This window comes from Bactrocera latifrons, unplaced genomic scaffold (genome assembly GCF_001853355.1).
Source record: "Bactrocera latifrons isolate USDA-ARS-PBARC rearing strain unplaced genomic scaffold, ASM185335v1 scaffold_2, whole genome shotgun sequence".
In the NCBI taxonomy this organism is placed as follows: Eukaryota; Metazoa; Arthropoda; class Insecta; order Diptera; family Tephritidae; genus Bactrocera; species Bactrocera latifrons.
Genome location: NW_017535518.1, coordinates 2,884,516 through 2,910,450, shown reverse-complemented (window position 1 = coordinate 2,910,450; position 25,935 = coordinate 2,884,516). Strand labels below are relative to the sequence as shown.

At 38.5% G+C, this 25,935-nt stretch overlaps 1 protein-coding gene across 2 annotated transcripts in view; it reads left to right on the top strand.

The window, feature by feature from the left end:
- LOC108967890 (laminin subunit alpha-1) overlaps positions 1 to 25,935 on the top strand; it is a 226,321-nt gene that overhangs the window by 31,603 nt on the left and 168,783 nt on the right. For both annotated transcript variants that reach the window (XM_018931549.1, XM_018931551.1), the window contains exon 3: positions 18,676 to 19,010. In XM_018931549.1, the coding sequence (XP_018787094.1) occupies positions 18,676 to 19,010 (335 nt within the window). The remainder of the gene's footprint in view (positions 1 to 18,675; positions 19,011 to 25,935) is intronic.

Genomic DNA, 25,935 nt, shown 5'->3' with positions numbered 1-25,935 from the left:
TTTTTTAAATGTTTCATCTGATTCTGTAACCTACTGTGCAAACATGGAACAGGTTTGCTGTTTTTAATATAATTTGTTCCCATTTCTTTACTGTCACTCAATCAGCCATCAGTTTATCGCACCTTTTGCGTTAATTTAAGTGGAGCACTCACAACACGCGGATGGAACAAAAATTCATAATAAACAAAATTAAATTTTCCCAGAAACGATTTGCATTTTTTTCGTCTTATCGGTGTGCAAAAATCACTTTCCTTGAACTGCCACCGAAAATCAGATGCTACAGCAGCCGGCCAACAGCCAACGATGTCACGTGTTATCAATAATAAGCGATCAATTTTTTCGGCGGATGACCAAAGTGCAAGTGTGTATGTGTAAATGTAACCCTTTGGCCGTACGTGTATGATGCTGGAGAGCGAAACCGTTGGTAATTGATCTGGCATTAAATTGGTTGCCAGCGTTTAGTTATTTTTAATGAGAGTGTCATAAGTGTTAGCTGAAATTGTGTGGAGCCTTTTACATGGCAGCATATATACATCTGGTGGAATATTTATGTACGTAGTTATCTGTGTGTGTGTGTGTGTGTAAGTGACTGTTCACGATTACGACTTTTGACTTTTCGGTCTAAGTGCTGGCCAGCTGTAAGAGTTTGCGTTGCCTTTAATGGGCATTTTCGTTGGTAATCTGAAAAGCGCGAGATTCATATACACACATACAAACATGAAAATAGACACGTGCATGAAAGCTCAATTTTGGCTACAAAGTAACAGCTCGTTAAATATGAATAATATTTGGTTAGCAAAATTGTGTGGTGTTACGTTTCGAAAATTCAACAGACCAGCAGCAAGTGAATGTGGAGTCAGAGGGCAAGTAATTATTATGATTATTTATTATCTAAGCAAACTTTTGTTGTAAATCGCTGGGAACAGTATTTGCATTCTATAAAGTAAGGTGATGATAATTTACACCAGCGCCAAGAGCGTCCAGCCTTAAATGCAGAATTTCTAGATTACGTTATTCATAATTCTTATTAGTGGCTCAGTTGGTTATATCCAAATTTGAGAGCCCTCAGCATAGAGTCTAGATAGTGAGTCACCTAGGAGATTAGGTGATCAGAGCTTGCCCAAAGCTGTTTGACTCAAAATTAATTAGCATAATATTTAAGCCAGAATTGCTCTGAGACCTCAGTCGCCTAGCTAGTTTTATTCTTCCAATGAACATTACGGTTAAGTCGCGACTATATCACTGAGGATACTGGCTTTGACGTGCTCGCTGACTGTGCGCTCAAAACTAGTCAAGGGGTACATGACCTCATTAGCAACAGGTTCAAGATTTTTTCTATATTAGACCTGTAGGCTTGCTCGGTCAGAGCGGAATTGGCAACATTGCAAAGACGATGAGTTTGCAAGGGTGGTTACTCGTACTCAAATTTCATCCGATTGGAAGCGAGTCGGTTGTCCGAGGTCCTCTTCTGTTCCAGAACTGGATCTATGGACTTCCAGTGAGGTCTTAGTAATCTGATTCCGCTGCGAGGTTACTTCATTAGATCAAATAACGTACCCAAAAACCTGACTTAAGCACTCCCAAGGCTCTGAAATTCACAGGCTTCTTGTTGGACTCACTAAAACCTGTCTGTACTCAGATTGCACCAACTTAACTCTTCATACTATAACTTCGAAAACCAAACATATTACAAATATGTAAATACCATTACATGGAACGCATCTCTAAAGTAATGCAATTAAAAATATGTATTTTCCATAAAACCATATTTTTCATGACAATATTTATTCATAACTTCAAATTATGCGTAAGCGTTAATGTGGCATACCACACATCACAGTTGCAGCTGAGCGCAGCAATTAAAAACATTGCGTCTAACAAATATTGCCTCCACTACACACATACATACTTCCACGCAAACATACATAACTACACATTTTTATTCAACACAAATATTTTTCTAAACTTTTATTTTATTTACTTTGTTGTTATTGTTTTTTTGTTTTTACATTTTCACTGCGTTTATATGTTTGTGGCTGCTCAAGAAGCTGTCCAAATATTTGTTAGCCATTAAAATTTAGAAAATGCATTCAGGCATGTTGCACATACATACTACAAAGGTATGCATGTGAAAAATGTAAAAAAGTAGGTTTCTATGAAAACAAGCTTTTCGAAGGCAGCAATAAAAGCTTTTGCGGTGTTAGTGATACGGCAATAAGTGGCTGCACGCGCTCGCCGCCGTTTTTTTTTTTTTTTTCAAGTTTGAAAAATATTGGTTTAATGTTTGGAGATGAATTTTGTGGCGACCAGCAATTTGGATGACATTGCATTGAATATCGGTGATATTTGAGAGTCAGTGGAGATGAGTTAGAGCTCGTGGTTTCAGAGAAAATTTAATACAAATATGTTTTTTGAAGTAACAGCTCTGAACGAGTTGATAAAACTTCACCTGGACTTATATATATTAACATAAATATTTGTTATTACCTTTAAAAAGAGCCAAATTCAATTTGCATTATACTTCCTCAGAAGGGATGGCCTTCAATGCCTTCAGCAAATCATTTTTTATGGCTTCAATGAATGGCCCAATGCGGATTTTCCAGTTTCAAAAACAAAAAAAAAAGTCACAGGGAACCAAATGTGGTGAATACCGAGAGTCTGGGTTTCTAAATGAACGCATGTCTGAGCAGTGGAAAATCCTCAGTCGCTTTAAATTTATACCAGAACCAAAACTTTGGCGGCCTTTCTTTGCCACATAAATGCGAGAGATCTGTGGGTGGATAGAAGCCGTTAAAGGAGGGGCATTGAGCTTATTTACGGATAGACTAGTACGTCTATCTGATCATAGCGGAATCATAAGCGACTGTAAAGCTGATGAGCTGGCAAGGAAATGTAGCTCCACTATCAGCAGAATGGGAACGTATTGGTATTCTCCTGTCCTCCTGTGTTCTACTACTGAATAGTTGAGCTTCGTGGTAATTTGGCCGGCGCTGGGATACCATCGGCTCATATGCTCTCGAAAGATACTTTTAGACCAAGATCGATCGTATGAAATCCAGTGACTTCTTTGCCTCAATAACGCTAGCCTCTCCCTATTTGTGGGTGTTTTAAGAGATAAGTGGTCTATCGGCGTTCATGATATAAAATTCCACAACAGTGGGGTCCTCGTAACCGGAACAGACCCGGATTTTTACCGGTAGATTTCTACTTTTACAACAGCAGCAAGAAAATTAGAGAATCTTACTGCACGTCTCCCGAAGAGACGGGTTGGAATCATCTCTTCTTTTTTCATTGTCCAGCGTTTACGAGATCAAAGCTTAAACACTTAAGGCTCACAGTTTGAGATGTCCCACCGAATGTCTCGTCGCCATCAAGAATGCGTTCAATGAATGTCCGCAGCAACATTGTCAAGGATATTTTTTGCTACCTCTACTCGACCTCGATACCTCAAAATATTTAGACTAAACATTGGCCAAATCTGGTTAAGCGTTTCGTAAGAGATGTTTAGATTATCAGCTATCTCTATGAAGGCAACACCAAGTTTTACAAGTCTTCTTTTTTTTTTTAATCTCGTTATTATCATCATTAAAAAATTATGGGTGGATAACTAGCATGAGGCGAGTTTTCGATAGCTCAGTCCGAGTCAAATTTGATGAGATCAGATGATCAGTCGTTACTAAAATTATATAAAAATGTCTATCAGCACCGATGGATACTCATATCAGTTGGAACTACAAAGAATCACGTAATTTAAAAACTTGTTCAAACTCGAAATAAAAACAACGCTTTTCAGAGTCTTCCGCTCGTCTCAAATCATAAGTTATTTCCCATCAGCACTGAGCATTAATTAAATATTGTTGTGATTGTCAAAAAAGTCTTGCGGTATTTTCGTTAGTTGGCGCTGAGAGCGCGTAGTTATAGTTTTATTCGTCGCATCGGATCATGCTATACCTTTTTGGAAAGCTCATTTCATGTGCTAACACGTGTTTGATTGATTGTCGTTTCTTTAAAGTCGTTCCGGAGTTATAGCGTCGCAAATTTGGAACAAAATAAAGAGAAAATAAGGCTTCGAAAATGCATCTCATGCCGAGTCAAGAGCTGGGCATGAGTCATCAAAAAAAATTTTACGAACAATTGAAAATTCAATAAAAATACCGCAAGACTTTTGTGACATAATATATGTTGCAAGTTTAACTAAATTTTTACATACATACTTACAAATCGAACTTAATCAGAATTTTCAAGGAAGCAACACCTTGGCTTTAACTGATCCCATCTTGCCACACGTCAGCATGCCACACAAACGTACGTACGCGTAAGTGAATTAAAATAAATATTTTACTTAAACACTTTGTTTACTTCGGCAGCCAACATTATTTTTGTTGTTGTTTTGCCCGGTCATACACTTGTAATGTCTGCACTTTGCCGCAGGTGGAGGCCAATGACCAAGACCACGCAGCCTCTTGTGACCGCTGCAGCCAACGCAGGTGCTGTTTTTTCTTGTTGTTGCAGTGTGACACAAAGAAATAAACAAATGCGCACATCAACACTTGAAAAATTAATGTTCCCTTACGTCTGCAACTTCGAAAATACGCACGCACGCATATCCAAGCAAAGCTGCAAGGAGACTCTCTGTGCCACGGTTGCATTGCCCAAAAGGGCACGAGAATGCAGCGCTGTGTTTGTTATTGTTGCTGCAGACAGACGTCGTCTTCTTCCCTTTGTTTATTGTTTTAGTTAATGTTGTTGTTTATTTGTTCATCAGCAGGTATTCTCTGCACTTCGCTCGTTGCGCAAGAACGCTGATTTAAGTGCAGCAGGCAGGAGGAGAAGGAAGGGGGGTAGATAAGTAGGCACAGCAGGAGTAAGAAACAGCAAAACTTTTGTTGTAGTATGCACATATGTAAGCCCTCACATTATTTATTAACATCATAGGCAAATGACAAATATTTATTTAGTACCAAATGCCGTCGAGCTGAGGCATCGAGTGGTCATCGATTGGTGTTTGAGTGGTCATTGGGTTCAATGAGGAAAATTAAATTTCTTTTATTGAAGTATTTTTGTGTCTCTGTTTTTTATTGTGTATGCATGATGTATTAAAATCTTTGATTATAGTTTGAAAAACAGTTAAGATTAATGGGTGCTTCTTAGTATAACTGGAAGCTCTTCTAGCAAACTAAGCTGCTGATAAAAGCTTACAATTTTCTTTGAAAACTTTAGTAATTTCCATATTCACGTGCAGACAATTTATAATAAAAATAACAGCAGACTTCCGTTTAACATTTTTTCATCAGAAATCATATAACATGTGCTCCAGATCGGCATTAAGCATGCTGAACATTCGAGAAAGATGTGTTGAGATCATGTTATCTCATATTCTCTCATGCAGCCTCCTATAATTATTGAATGGTGAAAAGGCTTTCTCAAGGCGGGAAGTTCAATAGACCTCTTAAGATTTGCTCTCGGCCAGAACGGCATTCATGGTAGTTAACTAGGGTTATCCAATAAGATATTTTAGTCTTAAATTGAAATTTGCAGAAGAAGTGCTGAGATCCTTATGTCTCACATTCTTCCATTCAGAATGTATTCAATAAGAACTCTTATAGCTATCAAAAGGTGCACCTTACCGACGAGCTCAATGTACCACTTACGGTTTTCTCTCGGACTAAAGGATCCTCTAGGTATTTAACTAAGTTTCAACTGACTCACTTGAGGCCCAGACATCCAGTATGAATCGCAGAAACTTGTAGAGCTTGTATCTGTTCTTATTATTCAGCTAATGTAACTGAATTAACTGATCTACCAAGCTCATCCATCTTGCAATTCCGCTGTTGGCAGGCACTTAAATCAATCTTATCATGAAGAAACTCAATCCCTTCACTGTTCTCGACTATACGGTCAGCGAGCTGTTGAAGTTAGAAACATAAAAAAACATTTTCTCCAATATGTTGTTTTGTTAGTTAACTCCGAAACGGATTGACCGATTAATTTGAAATCTTCATATTGCACTCACTCAAATGCTAAAAATTACCTCAAATAATTACTTTTTAATATCAAAATTCACCATTTAATACCGAAATTGACTTCTGCATATCGTAACCCATCACTTAAAGTATGTCGAAATTCACCACTTCATATCAAATTTCAACACTTAACATACATCAAGCCGCACTGAATCACCGACTAAATTGACGTCTTCTCATATCTAATATTATTCCAAATTATTACCGTGAAGAACCTTCTTCAAACGTTTCCATAACATTTAGCTAATGGTTGGTTCTTCAACTGTCCAAGCACCCAAAACCTTCTAGAGTGCCTTAGTTCTAAAATATCTTATTAAATCCATTAGAAACTCGACGATACCTTATGGAACTCTGTTGTTTTGTACCTTTCTACAGCCCTTTACCTCTCTAGCTGGATTAAGTGGTAAGGTAACTACACAATAATAACGTCTTAGTTCTTAGAATGCAAAACAGAAACATGCAGATGCTTATTCCCTGCTCGTCACTCTGTCCGCCGGGATTGCGCTAACTGACTTACCGCCCTTAAACGGTAACCACGCTTTTAAAAAGGAGAGTTATATCGCTACTTTTCGAGAAGAACGATTCCCTTGCTCCAGCTAGTGGCCCACTCGGAACACAGTCCGATTTCGAAGCCGTTTCGATCTACTTTTACCCAAATCCTTACCGTTTTGTTGTTTTTACCATTTATGTTTACTGAACCTCATTCCGAGTCACTATTCAACTTCTGGAAGTTAGTCACTTTTAATGGTCTCACGGTTATCTCTGTTAAGAGGAAAAGGGAGGGTACGTGCTTATGAGCCAATACGTTCACATATTCAGATGAAGGCATATCTTGGCAACCAGCACAGGGATCAGCCAAATCTGAAATAATCAGTTTGGAAGCCTCGTCCGAGTTGAACTCGAGGTTAAAGTTCGTTAGGAATCTTTGCGTTACCCGGTATGCAGTTCGCGGAGGTGACCTACTTACATCCTCAAAAGTAAGTTCGGACGAAAAAAATATTAGTGGCGATGGATCGCCGAGACTGAGGTCTCTTTTCACAATTTGCATCAAAATAAAGTTGGCTAAAACCGCACTCGGTGGCAGCTGTGTAGAATAAAGAAACTGAATAATAGGAAGACAATTTGAAATTTTTACCGTAAGAGTTAGCGTACATCCCTTAGCTCCTATATAAAAATTGTGATTCATGTTATTTTCCGTTCGCTCAACAGTCGGGTCTATGTAACCGGCACGGACCGGGCTTTTTATCCGGCCAAGTACAGTTAACTCGGTAGATTTCTGCCGCTACAACAACAACAACATTTATATTATTTCAGTAAACAACAACACTACCTAATACATGTACATATATACTCAATTAGACTCAGTCTAGACCGGCCACAGAAGTCACTTTCATCTTAATGACTCTCATATCCAGATGAAAGTACCGAAGTAAGTGAAATTCTTTGACTTTATTTGCATATCTAAAGGCAAGTGAGCAAGCGTGATCATAACAAACTTTTTGCTAATGAAAAGTAACCTCAGCTCCGCCCCTCTCCACCCGAGGTCCTATGCAATCATTTGAACTCCCGCAACAAAGTGCATTTTTCTTGTGCTGCGCTTTTCCTTTCCTCATCAACGACTCTTGCGCTGTGCATATTTAATTAAAACACCAACACCAGCAACAACAACAACAATTAGGCGTTTTATGCAGTGGCAGAAACACAGGGGATTAAGCATGAAATATCGCGCTCCTGCAATGCACTCACGCAACGGCACTTAGGCAATCAGCCAAACCGCACTCACCCGCTCACACGCTAACATATCTACAAACACACACAAATGCGAATGTGAAACTCGCAGTTAATCGTTTTTATTTTGCCTTTTGTTTTTCGTTCATTCTTCGCTGGCAAAATTTTATGATTTCCAACACAGAAATTTTATGCGGGGGATCGCGACATTTGCGACACGCGTCGGTGGCGATGGCGATGGCGGCCGACTGGCCAAATATTTGTCTGTCCATTTCAATTTTGCACGGCACACTCACACATGCAACGTGGCGAATGCGGCGAAATCAAAACAGGGAAAAGCAAACAAACAAGATTGTGGCAAAAATAGCGGTGTTAATAATAGTTGGCGCTGTGTGTGTGCGTTGGCTGGCATATTGCATACACGTGAGTCATGCTGACATTTGCTCGCACACATACACATACACTTTGCTCATTTTCGCTGCATAATTTTGTGTTTTGATGAACATTTGACAATTGAAAAGCTGACAGATTGTGACAAATTAATGTTGCACATGGAATTTCGGTTTTGTGAGGTTAGGAATGCACTATTCATTTTGTGGTACTTCGGTTTGAAGTTAGGTGGGAAGGTAGTGCTTGCTTGCGACGGGATCGCACCAAAGGAAGAAGGGTGGGCCATGCAAAGAGGTGGCCAGTGTCATGCGGAGACTCATTGCACGGAGGACATATATTGGATATGTCGAGGTCTTTTCTGGATATGTAGTAGTAGTAGTTTAATCTGCTACAGTATCCAGAATGAAGCTGCGAAAGGCCACTCTCCTTTCTCGCGACAACTCAAGCTTTTTGTCTGCAATGGGTGGTGGTTTGACTCCGAGTACGCCATTCGCAGAAAGGGAGTCGGTGAAGACGTTGATTTCTCCACTGTGAATGACGGTCAGTTCTTGCTGGAAGTTTGTTACGTCCGACGACGTAAATGAGGATTGATCTCTTGATGTTCCTAGGTGGCGGTTCAGCAGGAACTGCCTTATGCGGGCCTCACTATGAAGGTGTTCCATAAGAGACATCAAGAGGCATCCTGTCGTAGTACCCAGTGCAGTACTCTGACAGGTCTGAAGGTCTTCGTCAGCGTTCCACCACATCCAGGCAATCATATTGGTCAATGTTTTACTTAGAAATGATTAATCATCCCCTTGATTTTTATTTTTACATTCCGCAACAGATATTTCTCAGTTGAATTCAGCCTTGGAGATCCATTCATCCTTAAAGATCGAACTGAGACCTTCCCTGTTGTCTGCGCAAGATTCAAACGGAGGTAATGAGGTTTCCAAGTACTTACATATGTTATAGGTTAATTGATACTAAGTACCTGAATTGAACCTAAAACATTAAATCGTATGCCATTGATGAAAGTTTTGATTGTGATTTCCTGCCTAAAGAGGGCCTAATGAAAGATAATTTTGTGGAGGGAAGTATTAAAGACATATGTTATACAAAGAAGACTCAGAGTCCAGTTTATACACAGCGTCTACCCATAGATATGATGTGACAGCTCGTACCGGCCATGTTTGCTTACGGATTTTTGTCAAATGTTGACAGTGTGATCTGTAAGAGACGATAGAGTCCTGCTCACTGAAGTGAAAAACGTTTTCTGAGTGCCATTCACTTGGGTGTCCAGAAAAGGTTATTTTACAGAAGATCAAGTAGATAACGATTTCCGATCTTAGACCAAGTATCCTCTGTGTAGCCAAAAAAACATATTTATTTGAAGGCGAGCTAAAGTGAGAATGGGCGTGGGACCCGCCACGTAAAAGATAGCCCCAATAAAAAATGGAAAGCAGTCTTTCTTAGTAAACTCGGCTATAACTTCGTAAGCAGTGTCTACTCAAATAAAGAAGAAGAAGATCAGTAAAGTTTGCCATTATATCAAAAATAACAAAAACTTAAACATGTTTTTTCCCACAGAGTGGTTGATCGTCTCTACAATCTTACAGCCTAACCATTCTAAAACTGAGTAGTGAATAGTTTGATATTTTGAGGTTGAGTTGGACTAATCGTTTCCCAGTAATTTTTTTTTTTTTTTTAATTTAGCTATATTTATGCAGTCACTAAGGGTTTCGAAGCTTCGCAGAGTCAAATAATTATTTATTGATGTTTTTCCAATTTTCCGAATATTACAAACAAAAATAATAATCTTCATTAACATCGCTCGCAACGATTATCGGTAAATGGTGAAATCTGCGAGAAAAGTGTGAAATTGCAAAAATCGCTGCAAAAGCAATAAAATTTAAATATCCATTATTTATTTGCAAGTCTTAACACATATGTAACCTCAGCTGCCGGCATAAAATGACAAATGGAAAAACTCACATATGTTTCGACGTACACACACACGTAGATTTGTAGTATGCAACAATGAAACAATAAAAACAACATTTAATGCCAAACAGCAGCCGTTGAGTGACATGTTTTCACTACAGAAATCGGTTTTTGCATAAAAAATATACAAATGTAAAAAACTGCGCTGCCATGTCGCTCGCACAACTCATCAGCCTATCCTGGTTGCCCTCTTTCACCTTGCTTTCGGCCGCGAAATCGCGATAAAATTGCGCTGCTTACAAAAGAGTCGGCTAAAGCGATTCAATATGGGGTATTTGTCATATAATCATTATATAGTATAATATTTATATATACTTGTACATATGTATGTATAAGTAGCACCTGTGGCAATATCCGAGGCTTTCTGCCCTTTCCATTGTGGGTGTTTTTTTTTTTTACGTGGCAGATCCCAAGCGCAGCAAAACACTGGGGTGGAATGATTCGCCTTCTCACTTTAGCTCGCCTTCAAACGGATATTTTTCAGCTACCCAGAGGATACTTGATCTAAGATCAGAAGTCGTGAGCTGCTTTAGCCAATTATAAAAAAAAAAACGTTTCTGGCGCCTCCCATGTGAATGGCCCACAGAGAACCTACCACAATTGCCTGAACTTCTGCACATGGCTCCATCCTCCAAATATAGCTGACAGGTCCATTACGACAATGAATACTATATGACGTAGTGAGAGGTATCAAAGTGGAACATTCTGAAATCCTCCGATACATCGATGGCATCCTGTAGGATTGGGGCCACTACATCGCGGAAACTTGGCCAGACGGGTTCTTTTCTGTGAATATGTCTGGAGCCGATTTGTAGCCGTAGCGTAGCTGAGAGCTTATCCCCAGTATAAATCGATGATTGAGGGAAAGGTAGGAGCGGGTGTCTTCTGTGGGACGCTCTCTATCAATTCTAGTTTCAGGCTACCAGATCAATGCAGTGTCTTTCACGCGGAGGTGACTACCATCAAGGTAGAAGCAGATGTACTGCTCCAAAGGCCAGCTTCCCTCAGAAAGTTGTGTATTCACTCTGATACAGAGCACCAATACTGGCTCGTCGACAGCGTGCTTAAGACTCTACCAAGGATCTTTATCAACGGCATCACACTATTGTGCTATTCAGCTTGTTTAGCTGCCATGTGGGTCAGTGTATAAGTTATATGGAGTATATGTATTAGGGTGTTTTTGTTTTTAACTATTAATATTTTTCAGTCCCATCATGAAATTTCCTTGGAAATATAATAGAAAAATTTCCTCAAAATTTGAGCCCTTAATATTAACATTAAGGACTGTAACAAGGCATGTCAAAATTTTCCATTGAAAATACAAGGCAATCGTGATTTTTTATCTCTAAATTTCTATAGTTCAGTGGCATTTTATGGCATCGCGTTGAGTTTAGACACATATTCCTCAGAACTGAACACTACAAAAGTGCATACTGCGACAAAGTCGAAACTCACACCGGCGAGGTAGTACGAGGCTCTAAAACTGATTTTTCCACGAAATTCGCATTCTCTTGTATATATTATATATCCTAAATGACAAGAGCTACAGAAAAAATGTACATGACAAACTTGTAGGAAATTTTATTTGCTACAAAAATATGGTATGTAATAAAACATTTATGAAAAATCTTTAATGTTAATATTAAGGGCTCAAATTTTCAGGGAATTTTTTGTAGGGTTCGATTCCGATCCGGTTGCAATTTTACACTTTACACTATTTCCATGTTTTTGACTCCTGTAAGTTACAAGAGTAAAAAATGTTCGTTTGCACCGCAGCTTAGCCCTTAATTCCTTGTTATTTATAAAGCATTTAAATTCAATAATTTCACACGCTCTCTCAGCAATTTTTTCCACCTGTTTTTATTTACTTCTTCATTAATGAATATGCAAAAATATAGCTGCATGTAATGTATATTTATGCTCCATAGTCATAACCAATACCGAAAAACAAAAATAAAATTATTTATTTTGTGTGAGGCTATGCATTGGTATACGCCAAAATATCGAAAATTTTAGGGAAAGAAAAAAAACTCGAAGAAAATAATTCAAAAGTAAGGAAGAGAACAAAACATTCGATAAAAATAAAAAATTACACAACAACCAGACAACTCCAACATTATGGCATTATCAGCAGAAATCATGCATTTGTTATATGACTCCCGTGACATTGCAAACAGAAATTGACAAAAAGCGAACAAAAATGTAACTCAGGCATTTGAACTCATATAAACTCTTTCTTAAAGCTATATGTAAATACAGTTATATGATAATAAGCGAATATAAGTTTGATTACTCTTCAAAGGTTTTACATGACAATTGAAGGACAAATTTTTGTATTTGTTCAGTTTTATTGATTTGTAAAGATTTATTTTTAGTTTTTCTACAATTCGCTACATACCAGTTTGACTATAGAAAGGTGCATATTTCGTGACGCAGTTCAATTTATATGAGGGGCCGATTCTCACAACAAAGTTGACACAGGATTCCACTTGCTCCTACACCCAACCTTAGATATAGATCTTCAGACGCTTATAAATCGATAAATATCAATCCAGCAATTTTATCGTTTCGTCGAAAATCTCTCTATCGGAAGGTGCCTCTTGGACAGTTTCCAATTACATAGAATGCCTACCATGGGTACTAAGAGCAAAAAGTTAAAGACCTCCTGCGTTCCACTTTGGACCAGAATGATCTCGCAGCTGCACAAATTTTAGTTTTTGCTAAACTCACGGTGATTCATACATCTAATGCTACAACAAAATAGAACACAGCGAAGTACCAACTCGTTACCAGCCTGATGTCTTTGGCGTATGGTTAACATCTCTTTTAAGCTCATCGGCGATTTCAACTATTAACTCTTATAATGCAACATACTAAGAAAAAATGTTTCCTGAGTTTTATTAAGTTACCTCACATACAATCACTAATTATATGGAGCCGGATTATCGAAAATCCTGATATTACTTATATCGGGGCTAAGTAAATTTTTTACCCAATTTTATCTATTTTAGTCCCAAAGATATACTGGTACGAATAAAACACGTTCTTTTTTTTCATTTCGATAACTCAAAGATTGGCCGATGTATGCAGCATAAAGTAACCCAAAACTTCGAAAATCTTATTGTTAGGTGTTATCAATCCCTTTTTTATACACAGAGATATTATTGTCAGTAAAAGACTCTCTCTCTGAGTTTTAATTCTATATCTCGCACATGGACCTATATTTTCGGTCAAAAGTCAATTATAAATACTAGGGTATTTGGTACCTAGGAGCTTGAATAGTTTTGGTTGGATGCGGGCAATTTTCGGTCATAAGGTAGCATAGTTATCGTTATATTAATTTGATCTTGATTTGTATACTGGAAAATGAAAGAATCAAGTGCAATTTAAAATTGTGCTGAAAGGATGTAGTCCAATTTCGCCTATTTTCGCGCTGTGACGTAGGAATATGATAAGAATGTGACGTAGTAATTTTAGTCGTCCAATTGTCAAACAAGATGGTATGAAAAATCTCGGAGGTAAAATAAATAAATAAGGTAATAGTTATTGTTCTATAATTAATTTTGTCCTTAGTTATGACACTTTAAAATATTTCGGATAATGGCGATATGTGGAGATGGCAACTTTTCTCATCATCCGAATCATTTATCCCTATATATAGCTCGATTAGTTTTAGGTGATACATACATTTGTTAGGTGAACAAAACTATTATACTCTGTAGCAGTATGTTGCACGAGTATAAGTATTCACAGTGAAATTTTCAAACAATTCCTTAGTGCTTATATAAATTTGAGAGAATATTATATTTTATTCAAATTTGGATCCAATAAAATAGCAAAAAGGCTTAACAACGTATAAACAATCGGTTCGTTTGCAATCTAGATCTACAGTTAAATTTTATCACCAGCTTTGTACCCAGAAAGAAGTCCCATTGGTCCTTTGTTTAAGAATTATCCTCATCTCAACAAAAATATATTTTGTAAACTCTACAATCTCTAAGTAATACTCAATATGCAATTCAATGCGAAGTGCATAACGCCTGACAGCCGCTGATAAGACGAAGCCGATGATATAATATTCGAAACGCCCACCGTCTATACTCACCGCTTGCAAGCGCTTGCTCGTAAATATTCGGCAATTACGTGCGCATAAAAGTGACAGCCGCGGCATTTCAGGAATTCGTAATGCATTTCAAAACGCCACAAATGGCTTTTTAAATTAAAATACGGTGAAGCGATATCGGCAATTTTGCGATAAACTGGCGCCCGCCGCCGCCAAGCGACTGTATATTATTCACCCAACCTCGTCAGAGCTACTTAAAGGTGGCAGCTTGTCATTAGTGGTGCGTTTTTACAGAAATAAAAATTTTATGACTTGTTCATTTTACAGTTATAATATGCATTTGACTTGCCAAACATGAAATTTTATGAAAATATAATACATTTTTGTTAACGATCGCTCGTTACAAGCACGCGAGGCGGCAACTTTTTTGCTGCACTTCATGTAAATGAGCTAAGAAATCATGTGTGTCTGCACGCATGCGCAATTTGTCGTTTCAAAAAGCATTTGTAGTTGAGTAATTAATTTGCACATGCTATAATTCGCTATGCTTTGATTTTTATGCAAACGGAATTTACATATTTTTTATTTTTATTTTTTTTTCAATTCAAAGCATGAGCAATCAAAAGAATTTTTTTTTTTTTTTTTTCCTACAACTGGTATTATTTATATTACCATAGGTATGTATAACACTCAGAAGAAAGCGTTGGAGAACCTCATCTTTTCTTTAAATATATACATACATATAATATATGTACATATATATGATCAGCATAAAGAGCTATGTCGATTTAGTCACGTCCATCGGTACGCCTGTATATACGAAAAAATTTCTCTCAGTTTTTGAGATATCGATCTGAAATTTTACACACGTCTTTTTCTCTTCCAGATGCTACTTATTTCTCGGAACCGCTGATATCGGGCAACTATAACATATAGCTGTTATACAAACTAAAAGAGCCAACTCAAGTCATTATGTGGAAAAGTTTTTTATTTGATGATATATCTTCACAAATTTCACACAGTTTATTATCCAAGACATCGCTTTAATCTCCAAAGAAATTTTTCAAATCGGACAACTAAAGCATAAGCTGCCATACGAACTGATCGATCCCGCTCAAGTCCTTGTATGAATAACTTCTTTATTTGAAGAGATATCTTCACGAAATTTGGTACATATTACTATTTTAGGCAGGGCTATAAGTTTCATAGAAAATATTCATATCAGACTGCTATAGCATATAATCAAAAAAAATATCAATTTATAAAACTATGAAAAATACACCTGTAAAAGGTATTTGGTACAGCCGAAGTTAACAGTATTTCTTGTTTTTTTTTTTTTTTTTTGTTAACACGAAGCATGACCAAACTCTTAGAAATAGTTTTTCATATTTCTTAAGTAATTTTTGCGGGCTTCGTTAACAAATTTTTCAATACTGAGCAAATATCTTGCAGTTTTATGGGTAAAACTGTTTGAAAGAAATACTAAAACTATTGTAAAACACTTGCTGCACGTTCACGTTCTTAAGACTAGCAGTCAGTTCGGCTGTTCTACGCATCTAGTTTTAAAACCACCTGCCACTGAGCGGACACCAAAGTTATGAACCATGCCAGTAGCAGGCTGAGCAGACTGCTTTGCACGCAGATTTATATAAAAACCATTCGCTGCAGATATGCATTTTTTTTACTCTTTTAGTCATAAATAAGTTTTATAATTATTCCTTTTTTTTTTAACCACGCATGCCTGAAATTTTGCGGCAAGTTTTCCGAGAATTCATTGCAAGTGTTCTATTTCCACATAATTAAACTTATTACCATGCAACACGGTCTGTCGAGACATGTGCACACTTGTCTCTAGACAGACAAAATTTGGCAGCTTCACCGGCCAACAAGAGCGACATGTTGCCGAAAAAGCATGCAACAGTGAACCTCACCTGCGCCACCAACAAACAACTAAATTTGCTTATCCGCTTAGTCGCCACTCATATTTAGAGAAATTAAGTTGTATTTCGAGGCAAGAAATACCCTCATATTCCGCTAGTGTAAACATGGGAGTCTGTGTGTGTGTGTGTACACCATAAATGCGTTATTAATTGCTTTCTTGTATTGCATTCATCTGACAGATTTATTCGTTCGTTGTGACGGCTCAAGTTCTATGCAATTTTTTGCCGCATTAAGAAAAGATTTGTTTGCTTTAAATTTGTTTAAGAATTCGGGGTCAATCATTTGCGGTATTTATGACTTACCGGTTATTTATCTAAATCACTTTATTTGCAATTTGGTTTTCATTTATTTCAATTTTTGTTTAATTTTTGTTGCAAAAAATTTGGGAGGCATTGCGTATTCGAAAAATTGCCGTGATTTAGTGGCGAAAAGACAAAATTTGCCAATAAATTATACAAGTTGTCTAACAGTAAGCCGCATTCCGTAACCGAAAATAAATAAATAAGCTCTTTAATTGATTTAGTGATTATGCGATAATCAGTATTTGAGTGTATTTAAAAGTTTTAGATTTATTTCGGTAAAATATATAGACTATGGACTCTAAAAAAGAATGCAGTGTTGACTTTTTTTCTTTTTATTAAAGAAGGAGTTTGGATTCAGACTTATGTACTCAAATCGTAATAAAATCTGCTTCAGTCGATCTGCGCAGCTCGAAACGGTTACCCAAGCTAAGGTAACTGTCATAGAAGGCAGTTGGGTATATTACAAAATATTCTCATAAAGACTCAAAGACGGTTCGTACTAGTACTAAAGCAATTACTTAGACTTGGAACTATAATTTTAATATGGTTTAGATGATTTATCAATAAGTGCGGTACTCCCCATAACATTAAGAACTTCGTTATTGACTTTATTTTGCAAAATATGGACTCCACTTGCTCAAATTCGAAGCGCTAGATGAAGTAAAGATTATATTTTCTTTTTCATAAAGCCACAAATAGTCAAATTCGGTTCGCCTCGGAATCTCCATCAAAATCAGCATATCTACTCGTTTCCATATGATATATTTGTCTAAGATGTTTTCAGAAGGCCTTAATATCTTATGTATCCAATAGATAAAACTTTCGAGTATTATTAAAACAATATTAGTTCTTTTTGCAAGATATATTCAAGAAGATATAACTCTGAAAATGTCGAACGAAAGCTAGGTACCAGAACCATAACATTCCTAATTTATTATTTCGCCGTTTTCTTCTGGTCACGAATAACTCTAATTCCTATATTTATTCCTATATTTATTACATCGTTGGGGCGGTTGAGTTATTTTTTTTTTTTTTTGTTTTTTTTTTTTTTTTAGAATCGGCGACTTTATATATCGTAAATGTTGTACACAATATCGCGGGAGCAGTCTTCTTAACACTGCATTTTATTTTGTATACGGTTTTTTCGACAGTAATATAGAAGAATTAAGCCCATTTTAAACTAATTGACTGAACCTTCAGACTTCGCAGATCCACCATTGTTTTTCACATTACGTCAAATCGTGATGATCGGCAAACAGACCGACATACATATATCATCCTTTGTGGTTTACAAAGCCGCTTTCGACAGCACTGACGGGATACATTTGATTTCCCTGCGAAACTCGTATGGCTATGCAGAATGATGTTGGACACAGCCATCAGCTCCTTCAAAATTGGGACGAACACTCCAAGTCGTTCGATACCAGAGATTTCTGGTCCCATGATAGTCGGGTCTACGTAACCGGCCGGCTACTTTCTTGCACTACAACGACAACAACAGAAGTGTAACTCTCTTTCGTGCGTTTTCTAAAATAAAAAACGAAAAAAGAAACTGAACCGCAGTGGCCCGGTATACTATCAAAGTACAAAGCTACTGGGGTGCCCAAATAACAGGTATATCGTAGGCCTTAATGATAAACTGTCAGCACAGCCTTTTCCAGACAACAATATCAGCCTGCAGATCAAGCGCAGAATAATTCTTACCAACTGGTTCCAACTTGAGGATTGTTAGGCAATTGAGAAACAAATTCCTCATTTCTTTGGCATGGAAGATGATGCTTGAGCGAAACGCTCTTTATATTAGATATGCAACAACGGCTTCTATTGCAAGACATGTCGCGACATGTCCGCACTTGGCATGTACAACTAGCGTAATCTAGCAAAAGGATATAGGTAACTAGCGAAGCTTTGTAATCTCGGCCTAGACCGACTCAGGGTTGTAGTAGAAATATTGTACACTCAAAACCGGCCAGTGATCGTTAGAGATTTTATAAACTACAAGTAGGCTGGGGATTCTATATTGACTGTTTATCATTTCCGAATAACTAATGTTTGGGACAGTAAATATTTTAATGTTTTAAGTATATAATATAGCATCTTTCGTAATGATTTCCTCCAACCACAACTCAAGACCCAATTTACTAGGTTAGGATTTTTAATCCCAAAAATACATTTTAAACTTTCCCACAACTAAAATTCATAAAATTTCAATATTCATTTCTCTATCTCTTCCACTCTCTTCCAGTATTGCGCATGCTCAACAGTCAATCGGACTCACAAGCCGAGGGCGGCCTCCACCCGCCACTCTTCAATGTTGCACCACGCGCACATATCACCGTCAATGCCACTTGTGGACAGAGTGGGCGCGAAGAGTATTGCAAATTAGTCGACGCGTATCCGCACAAGAAATGGGCCACACAATGTGGCATTTGCAATGTGCAATCGTCGGATGTGGCTAAGCAGCGACCGATCGAGGCTGTCATCTCCAATACGAATTTCGACGAGCGTTGGTGGCAATCGCCGACGCTGCAGTATGGCAGGCATTTTGAATACGTCACGATAACGTTAGATTTGCGGCAGGTAAGTGGAAAGATGAGAAGTGATCCGAAGTTACCTTTTTTTTTTTTGTTATTTCATTGGTTGTGCTACTTTTTCTGCGGCGGCTTTTCAACAAGCCCGCAATGTTGCCATAATATTTTGACATTTAAATCAATGTTTGGCCGGCGGAAAGTGATCGATTAGCGCTCCTGTGGCGTTTGTGTGGGTTGGCTTAATCGCCGATCGCTTGAATATGAAGTGAACACTGGTGATCTCTCGAGATCGAGATTGGCAATTTCTTTTTGCTTCGGTAATTATATCTCGCTCTGCAGATCCTGTTTTCAACGTCACGCTTTCGTTTCCCGCCTTTTCTTCTTCTCTTGCAACTTCTACTTGCATCGTTCGGCTTTGCAACTTTCACGCTGCTATTGGCAACTGATTGATGATGTCAATTAAGCGGCCACGACGGCATCAAGTAGGAATGCACCACAGCTTAGTGCGCAGATAAAGAGATCTCTATTTGTTTGTGCGTGTGTAGTAACATTGATCTTGTCGCTCCTAAACAGGCGTTTACTTAATTCGATTAGTTCGCGTTAGCGTCGCAGATAAAGCCGTCAGAAATGACGGAAGCGTGTTGCAGTTCATCATCACACCCATGATTAATGGCTGCAAAATGACTTGAGTTGCTGTAGAATGTTTGTAGAACAACTGTCTGGCCGCCAAATGAGTTTGTACACCGAGCAGAAGTTATTGTTGTCTGCATCTGTAATTGAAAAGTTGTTGAAAAAACAGTCTCAGTCTTAATAAACCTGAAAAATGTCTATAAAATACCAGACACTCAGCAATGTATACAAAAACCACATAAATCAAAAATGCTCTTCTCAAGTACTTCAGCAGAAATGTTCTTTGTTTGTGCGAAAAATTCGCCATAAATATTGTGCCAAGTCCAAACAAAGTCATGTTTTCGCTACCACAAGGCAGTGAAAGGGAATTTATGACCAATGCATATGCATTAATTATATCGAATCACTTGCACTCGTTGTTTCTCCATAAGTACTACTTGCGCCAAGATTCAATTAAAACTAATTGACAAGCGAGCGCGGAAAGCTAATGGAACATTCTGCTGCTTTGGTGATTTACTAAGAAAAGTATTTGTTTTTACATGTCTTTTCGGCAGATGATGATATTTATGACCAATATTTTAAATGCTTCAATTAAATTCCTGGAGTATGCTCAACACATCCTCTTTAATATAATGTTGTAGCTCCCTTTTTTTGGAAAGCACATCGGCGATTCTTTTAAAGTTTAGCAGTGGGTGGAAGACGAACAAGAGTTTTATTATATTATTTTTTGGAATAAAGCTTCTGCTTGGATTTCACGGATCTCAGCGCTTTCCAAACAGGGAATTTAATATCTTGGATAGTCACTTCTCTGAAGCAGCTGCACTCCAGAGCAGTAAACTACCGCTGCTTTAGTAGCAGCAGGCTTTAGTAACGCTATAATAGTCAGGAAGTCTAATATTGAAGTTAATACAGAGTTCTTGACAATATGGGTTAGGTTAGGTTGGGTTAGTTGGCTGATCAAAGATCGCACGTGGACTGTTAAATGCAGTTCTTTGTAAAGCCATAAAAAATACCATCAATCGGCGGTCTTTAGCTTTCTCGCTAGAGCTGCTTTGCTTCTGCCTCCTGTAAAGCGTTTCATAATTCTAGCAGAGGTTTAGTGCTGACGATTCCACCGCGTATGAAGGCTCCACGCTTCACCACTTCTCCTGCCGGCGTTTTCGCACTGGCTTTTCCCATCCTACTACCTGATGAGGAGTCTTGGTCTTATTGCAGCAATTTCCAAGCAACGGTTTAGTCGCCACGGGAGCAACAGTCACGCCCGAGATAGATCTGAGTATCGGTTTCGACATCCCTTCACCTCATTTCCTTGCCGTTCCATCAACGTTAGGGATTTTGTTAGTTTTTTCTGTCTTCATGTCCATGTAAAAAGGGTGCCCACTCAGAGCCGCTATCCGTCCCCCGGAAAGGTAGTAAGTAGCCTTTTATGGTCCCAAGGTTATCTAAGTGACGAGGAAAAGGCGATAGTTGAGTACGTCTTTAAGAGACAGCACGTTCAGAGCTGACCAGCGTTACGAAGGAGACGTCTCAACTTTCACCTACCACGCCAACTTAACGATGACGGGGGAAACGTACTCTGAGGCCTGCCACGGTTTTAACGGGATGGGCGCGGTAGCGACATTAGCGCCATTTCTGATGAGTGTCACCTCATCGTACTCAGATGCCATAATGCCGCCGCTACCAGCCCAGAGTTCTACCAAATCTTAAGTAGTTGCTCTTACTAAAAAAAAAAACAACAGTTCCATAGCCAAAAAAGTCTTTCAGAAGTTCGAAGGCCGTGAGCCGGCCGGTCATTTAGCGTTATGCACCAGCTTGGTGCGACCTGCATTAAATAGGCTCCTCCTCCAAAAATCCGTAAAAGAGCTCATCGCCCCTCTCCACCAACACTCTGCATACCCACAAATTAATCGCAGACATGTGGGCGGAGAAAAAGTTGCCAGACTTTGTTTTGCCGATTCCATGTTTTACAATATTCTATACGAAGTAAAGGCGTGCGAGGATTTCCAAATGTTGAAGCACTTATTCAACCCAGATTCCCTGCGTCTGATAGTAATTTTCATAGTCATACGCCTTCCGGCGATATCTATGGGCACTATAGGTATTGGTATTATGCGCCGTAATTGAAATATGAACCTTAGTGCACCATAAACTCTGATTAGCAACGCTCATTGCATGTTCTCGAGATTACTTGTAAGTGCATTTTTTTCTGAACCCTCCACCACACAGAAACCGCAGATAACATAATGCGTTTGGTTGTAGAGTCTTAGATCCAGAGGACTAGCAAAAACATTCCAGCATTTCTGACTACATTTTGAAAACAGAAAGCTTTTCACATCTGTCACAAATATTCCCACATATTTCGCGCTGTCACTGTGTGGACTCTTACACCTTAATCACTTTAGTTTCCAACAGATAGGCCGCAAAAAAAGCAAAATCGTACATTTTCGCAACCAAAAATTAAATAAATTCGCGACATGACGTATAAACGAAATCAGAAAATGTTAGCAAAGGCGCACACCGCTGCACTCCAACGGTGATTGATCGATCTGACGCTCACTCGTGTACGAACGCTGCAGCCAAATTTGTAGCGTGGCACTGGGTGCCAATTAAGATTCCATTTTGAGCGAAACATTTATACAATTTTGTCACCATGTCGGCGCGCATTTGTTTTGCATCAAACTCACCGTTGCCAACTGCACAAAAAAAAATTCAGTTTGACTTCCAATTCAAATTCAAATACACGAAGCAGAACGACGCGACGCCGTGCAACTCTGACTTCAATTTCAATTTGAATGCGGCGCTAAATCCAAATCCCCATCTAATCCAAATTGAATCGGCATAAAAATGAAATTGTAACTGTGGCAGGTACAAACTAACACATACAAACATTGCAGTAAATATAATTTTTGAAAAAAAAAAAATAAATTAAAACAGTAAGCTATGTATCTTTATACAAGTATGCTCAGGCTCAGACCCCGCTGCTAAAATGTCGCTGTTGACTTTGGTGGCAATTGTGGAGCAGCAGTCGGTCCCACTAGCTCATTGACTTCTGGCGCGGCGCAATGTAGTTGTCAAGTTGTGTTTTGGTTTACCATTTTTGACACTTGTATAAACATGAGGATGTCGAATTCGCTTGAAAACAAGTTGACAATTTGTTGAAATACGATTTGTGATCGTACGAATTGATACTCGGAGGTGAGCTGCGGACTGATAATGTCAAGAGATTGTGGAAATGTGTAAAATTTTTGTATGCAAATGCGATTATCGAAATTTCGGTTTCATGCTCTTGCATATATATTTGCAAGTAACTTATTAGGTATCCTAGTTTAATGGAATTGAACGGGTGTGTAACCCTCTGGCACAATAGACCTTAGGTCGCGGGGTATAACTTATTTTCCAACCCTCTGGCAATAAATAGTAGAAAAGTGTCCAGAAAATACACAAAAACAAATTGTTAATCGAAAGAGTCTTTTCGTAGTTTTAAACAAACTTCAAATTTTTTTATATTTATAATGAACTTTAATAAACCAAATATGTACCATTTTGGTCAACCACTTTCTGCCATTTTTACACTTGGGCCATATTCTTATTCGCACATTATTGTCGTATTTCATCCACTTTTCGTCTCCTGTTACCATTCGCTTCGGATTTCATTTCGTTTCAGCAAAGAATTGGAGATATTAATTCGGTCCATTGAATTTTGCACAAACAATTTATGTGATACCCAAACAGCGAGCTTCTTTTTATAGCCAGCCTCTCTGGTGTGATACTCAGAACTCCTAAGACGTATCAAATAGACCGTGGCATATCCACAAAGCGCCTAGAATACAAACTTGTTGAACCGGCTGATATCTAATCCAGCCAATTCGCCTGGGTTCATAGAAAGAATGTCAACCAATATGCTGCATCCTTAGTCTGGCGATTGCTGGACATTAAAGGAGAGAGTGTCCCGATGTTTCCACTTCATCTTCCTCCCTTCTACTCTGATAAGTTGCGTCCTTCCAAATGTTTAGTCTTACCGCGTGAGTGTCAACGACACAATCTCTAGTTAGAAAACCTCTCTTTGTGGCTATATGAACCTTGCCAAAGTAGTTCCAAAACCTTTTGTATTGCACGCTTTTCCCCAAAGGCTTTCACAATCTGGTTGCTGACCAACGCTAACTGAGCTCGTGCGAAACCCATGGATCTAGCGGTCGAGTTCATGAAGGCAGTGTAACATTGATGGAAGACAGTGGAAAAGAATGAGAACGAGTCAACCTAATGTGCTTTCACTAATGGGGCCCTTCCTTTATCGAATTTACAGTTTTCTAAAGATTCCGCTGTGGCCAGGCTCCCGGACCAGCTGAATGTGGAAGTAGGTTAATTCTACAGCTAGTGAGATAATATACTCCTCGACTACCTTTGAGCTTATTTCTAGCGAGTTCGTGACCTGCATAGCAGCTCTGCTGCCGGAGTGGATGCAGGTCGCTAAAAGGAGGCGCTTTTCGTTGAAGTACACACGCCGCTACCTTAATAGGTGTCATTTCTGCTAGAAAGACAATACTTTAGTTTGGCAGTCTGAGACAGGGGTTTATAAAGAGCTCCCGATAGAAAACTCTTCATCTAAACTTACCCTTGAGCTTCAATCCACTTTTAAAAAAGCATTGCGCCTCTTCTCCAGCGACCTACACCCCACTAACATATGCCTCGGAGATATGAGCGCGGAGAAGATGTTGATAGAAGTAGGCACCGCGACGCAGTGTTCCAAGGCTTAACTAAAGAAGGATTCTTCATTTACGTTCCTTTTTCTATGTATTCCGTTCCATCCACTCTTTCGTTACACTTTTAACCCATTAGCCCTTGTTGTATATTAAAATAAAATATATATTTTTCTAAATTTGCATGTGTCTAAACGAATCCATATCTGCAAGCGCCATGCGGACAATATTTTTGCATAACAACAAATTGTTGACAGCTGCTGTCATTGTCTGCCATCGCCCACAAAAGCCGCACACTTTAAAAATGTTCATGCTTACAAACAGGCACACATACATACGCAGCTGTCTCACAGTGTATGCCAATCAGTTGCCTACATATTCGTGCAAATACGAACGACACAAGCACATACATATGCACATGCACACAATGAGCATAAGCATAATGACAATCGCGTTTGCATCAATGCCAGTCGTTGCCACCCCAGTCGAAAAGGTAGCGTCATAAAGCGTCACGCTCTCTTTAATTTCAGGCATGTCAACTTCATACAGAAATAGGTGCCCAGCGACAGACAGTTAGACAAACGGAGCGACAGACTGATATTCGCCCATTTGCGTATACCATACACAGGCATCTGTGTGTGTTTGTGTGTGTGTGATACTCCAGTGTGTACTCGCAGTCGTTGTTATTTTCGTATTCACTTCAATGACTCACTGTCGCGTATGTTCTCGAATTGGCGTCATTAGAACCTCGTCTGTTCTTCGGCTGTGTCTGTAGTGCAGTTCTTGGTAAACTTCAGTCGATTCCAAGTGTCACTTCAAAATTCAGTAAGTCAGTGGCGGTAGCGACTGCTCCTGCTCATATTTTGTACATAATTTAGCAGTATGTATACAAGTGTGGGTGTCCAACGTTGTGACATTCCTTCACCTACCATATGCATAAATATTTTTCAAATATGTTGCAAGTTGATTAATGCTTCCTGTGCCTGGAGCAGACAGTCTTGGCGCAAATGAGTGAAATATTTTGAGTTATTGAAATTCCGGCTTCCTCTTTTGCTTGGTAAGAATTATGGAAGGTAGAAGAGGTGTCTGATAAATAACCTTCATTAATAATTCCTTTTTTTGGAAAGAAAGCAAAAATTTATTCGCTTTTTGCTCGTTAGTCTTTCCTTCGAATGACAGGTCACTCATCGAAACTTCCCACATAAAAACATGATGGAAGTAATATCCCTAATAAGAAGCTCCCGTTCTTTGTTAGCCTTACAATGTCCAGTTACAAAATATACTAAATACAAATCCATTATGTTTCATTTTATTGAACGTTTTATTTCGTTTTAGTTCTGATAATCCTGAACCGTTTTTTCTATAACTTATCATTTTCAAGGTAATTTCATATGTACCTCTCATAAAAATAAAAGTCACTATTGACAGTACATTTTCACAAGCTTCTCTTTAGTTGAATTTTCTACCAACAAAATCATTCGCCATAGACAGGGTGTAAACTTTTGGTGCCAAGTCCGGTCTATGCAGTGAATGTATAAGAACCTACCAACTTACCTCCCGGTGCTTTTCGCTAGTCGCTTTCTAATTGCGGCGTTGTCTTGATGATGATGACAAAAATTTGGCGCTTTTGGGGTTCTTATACATTCA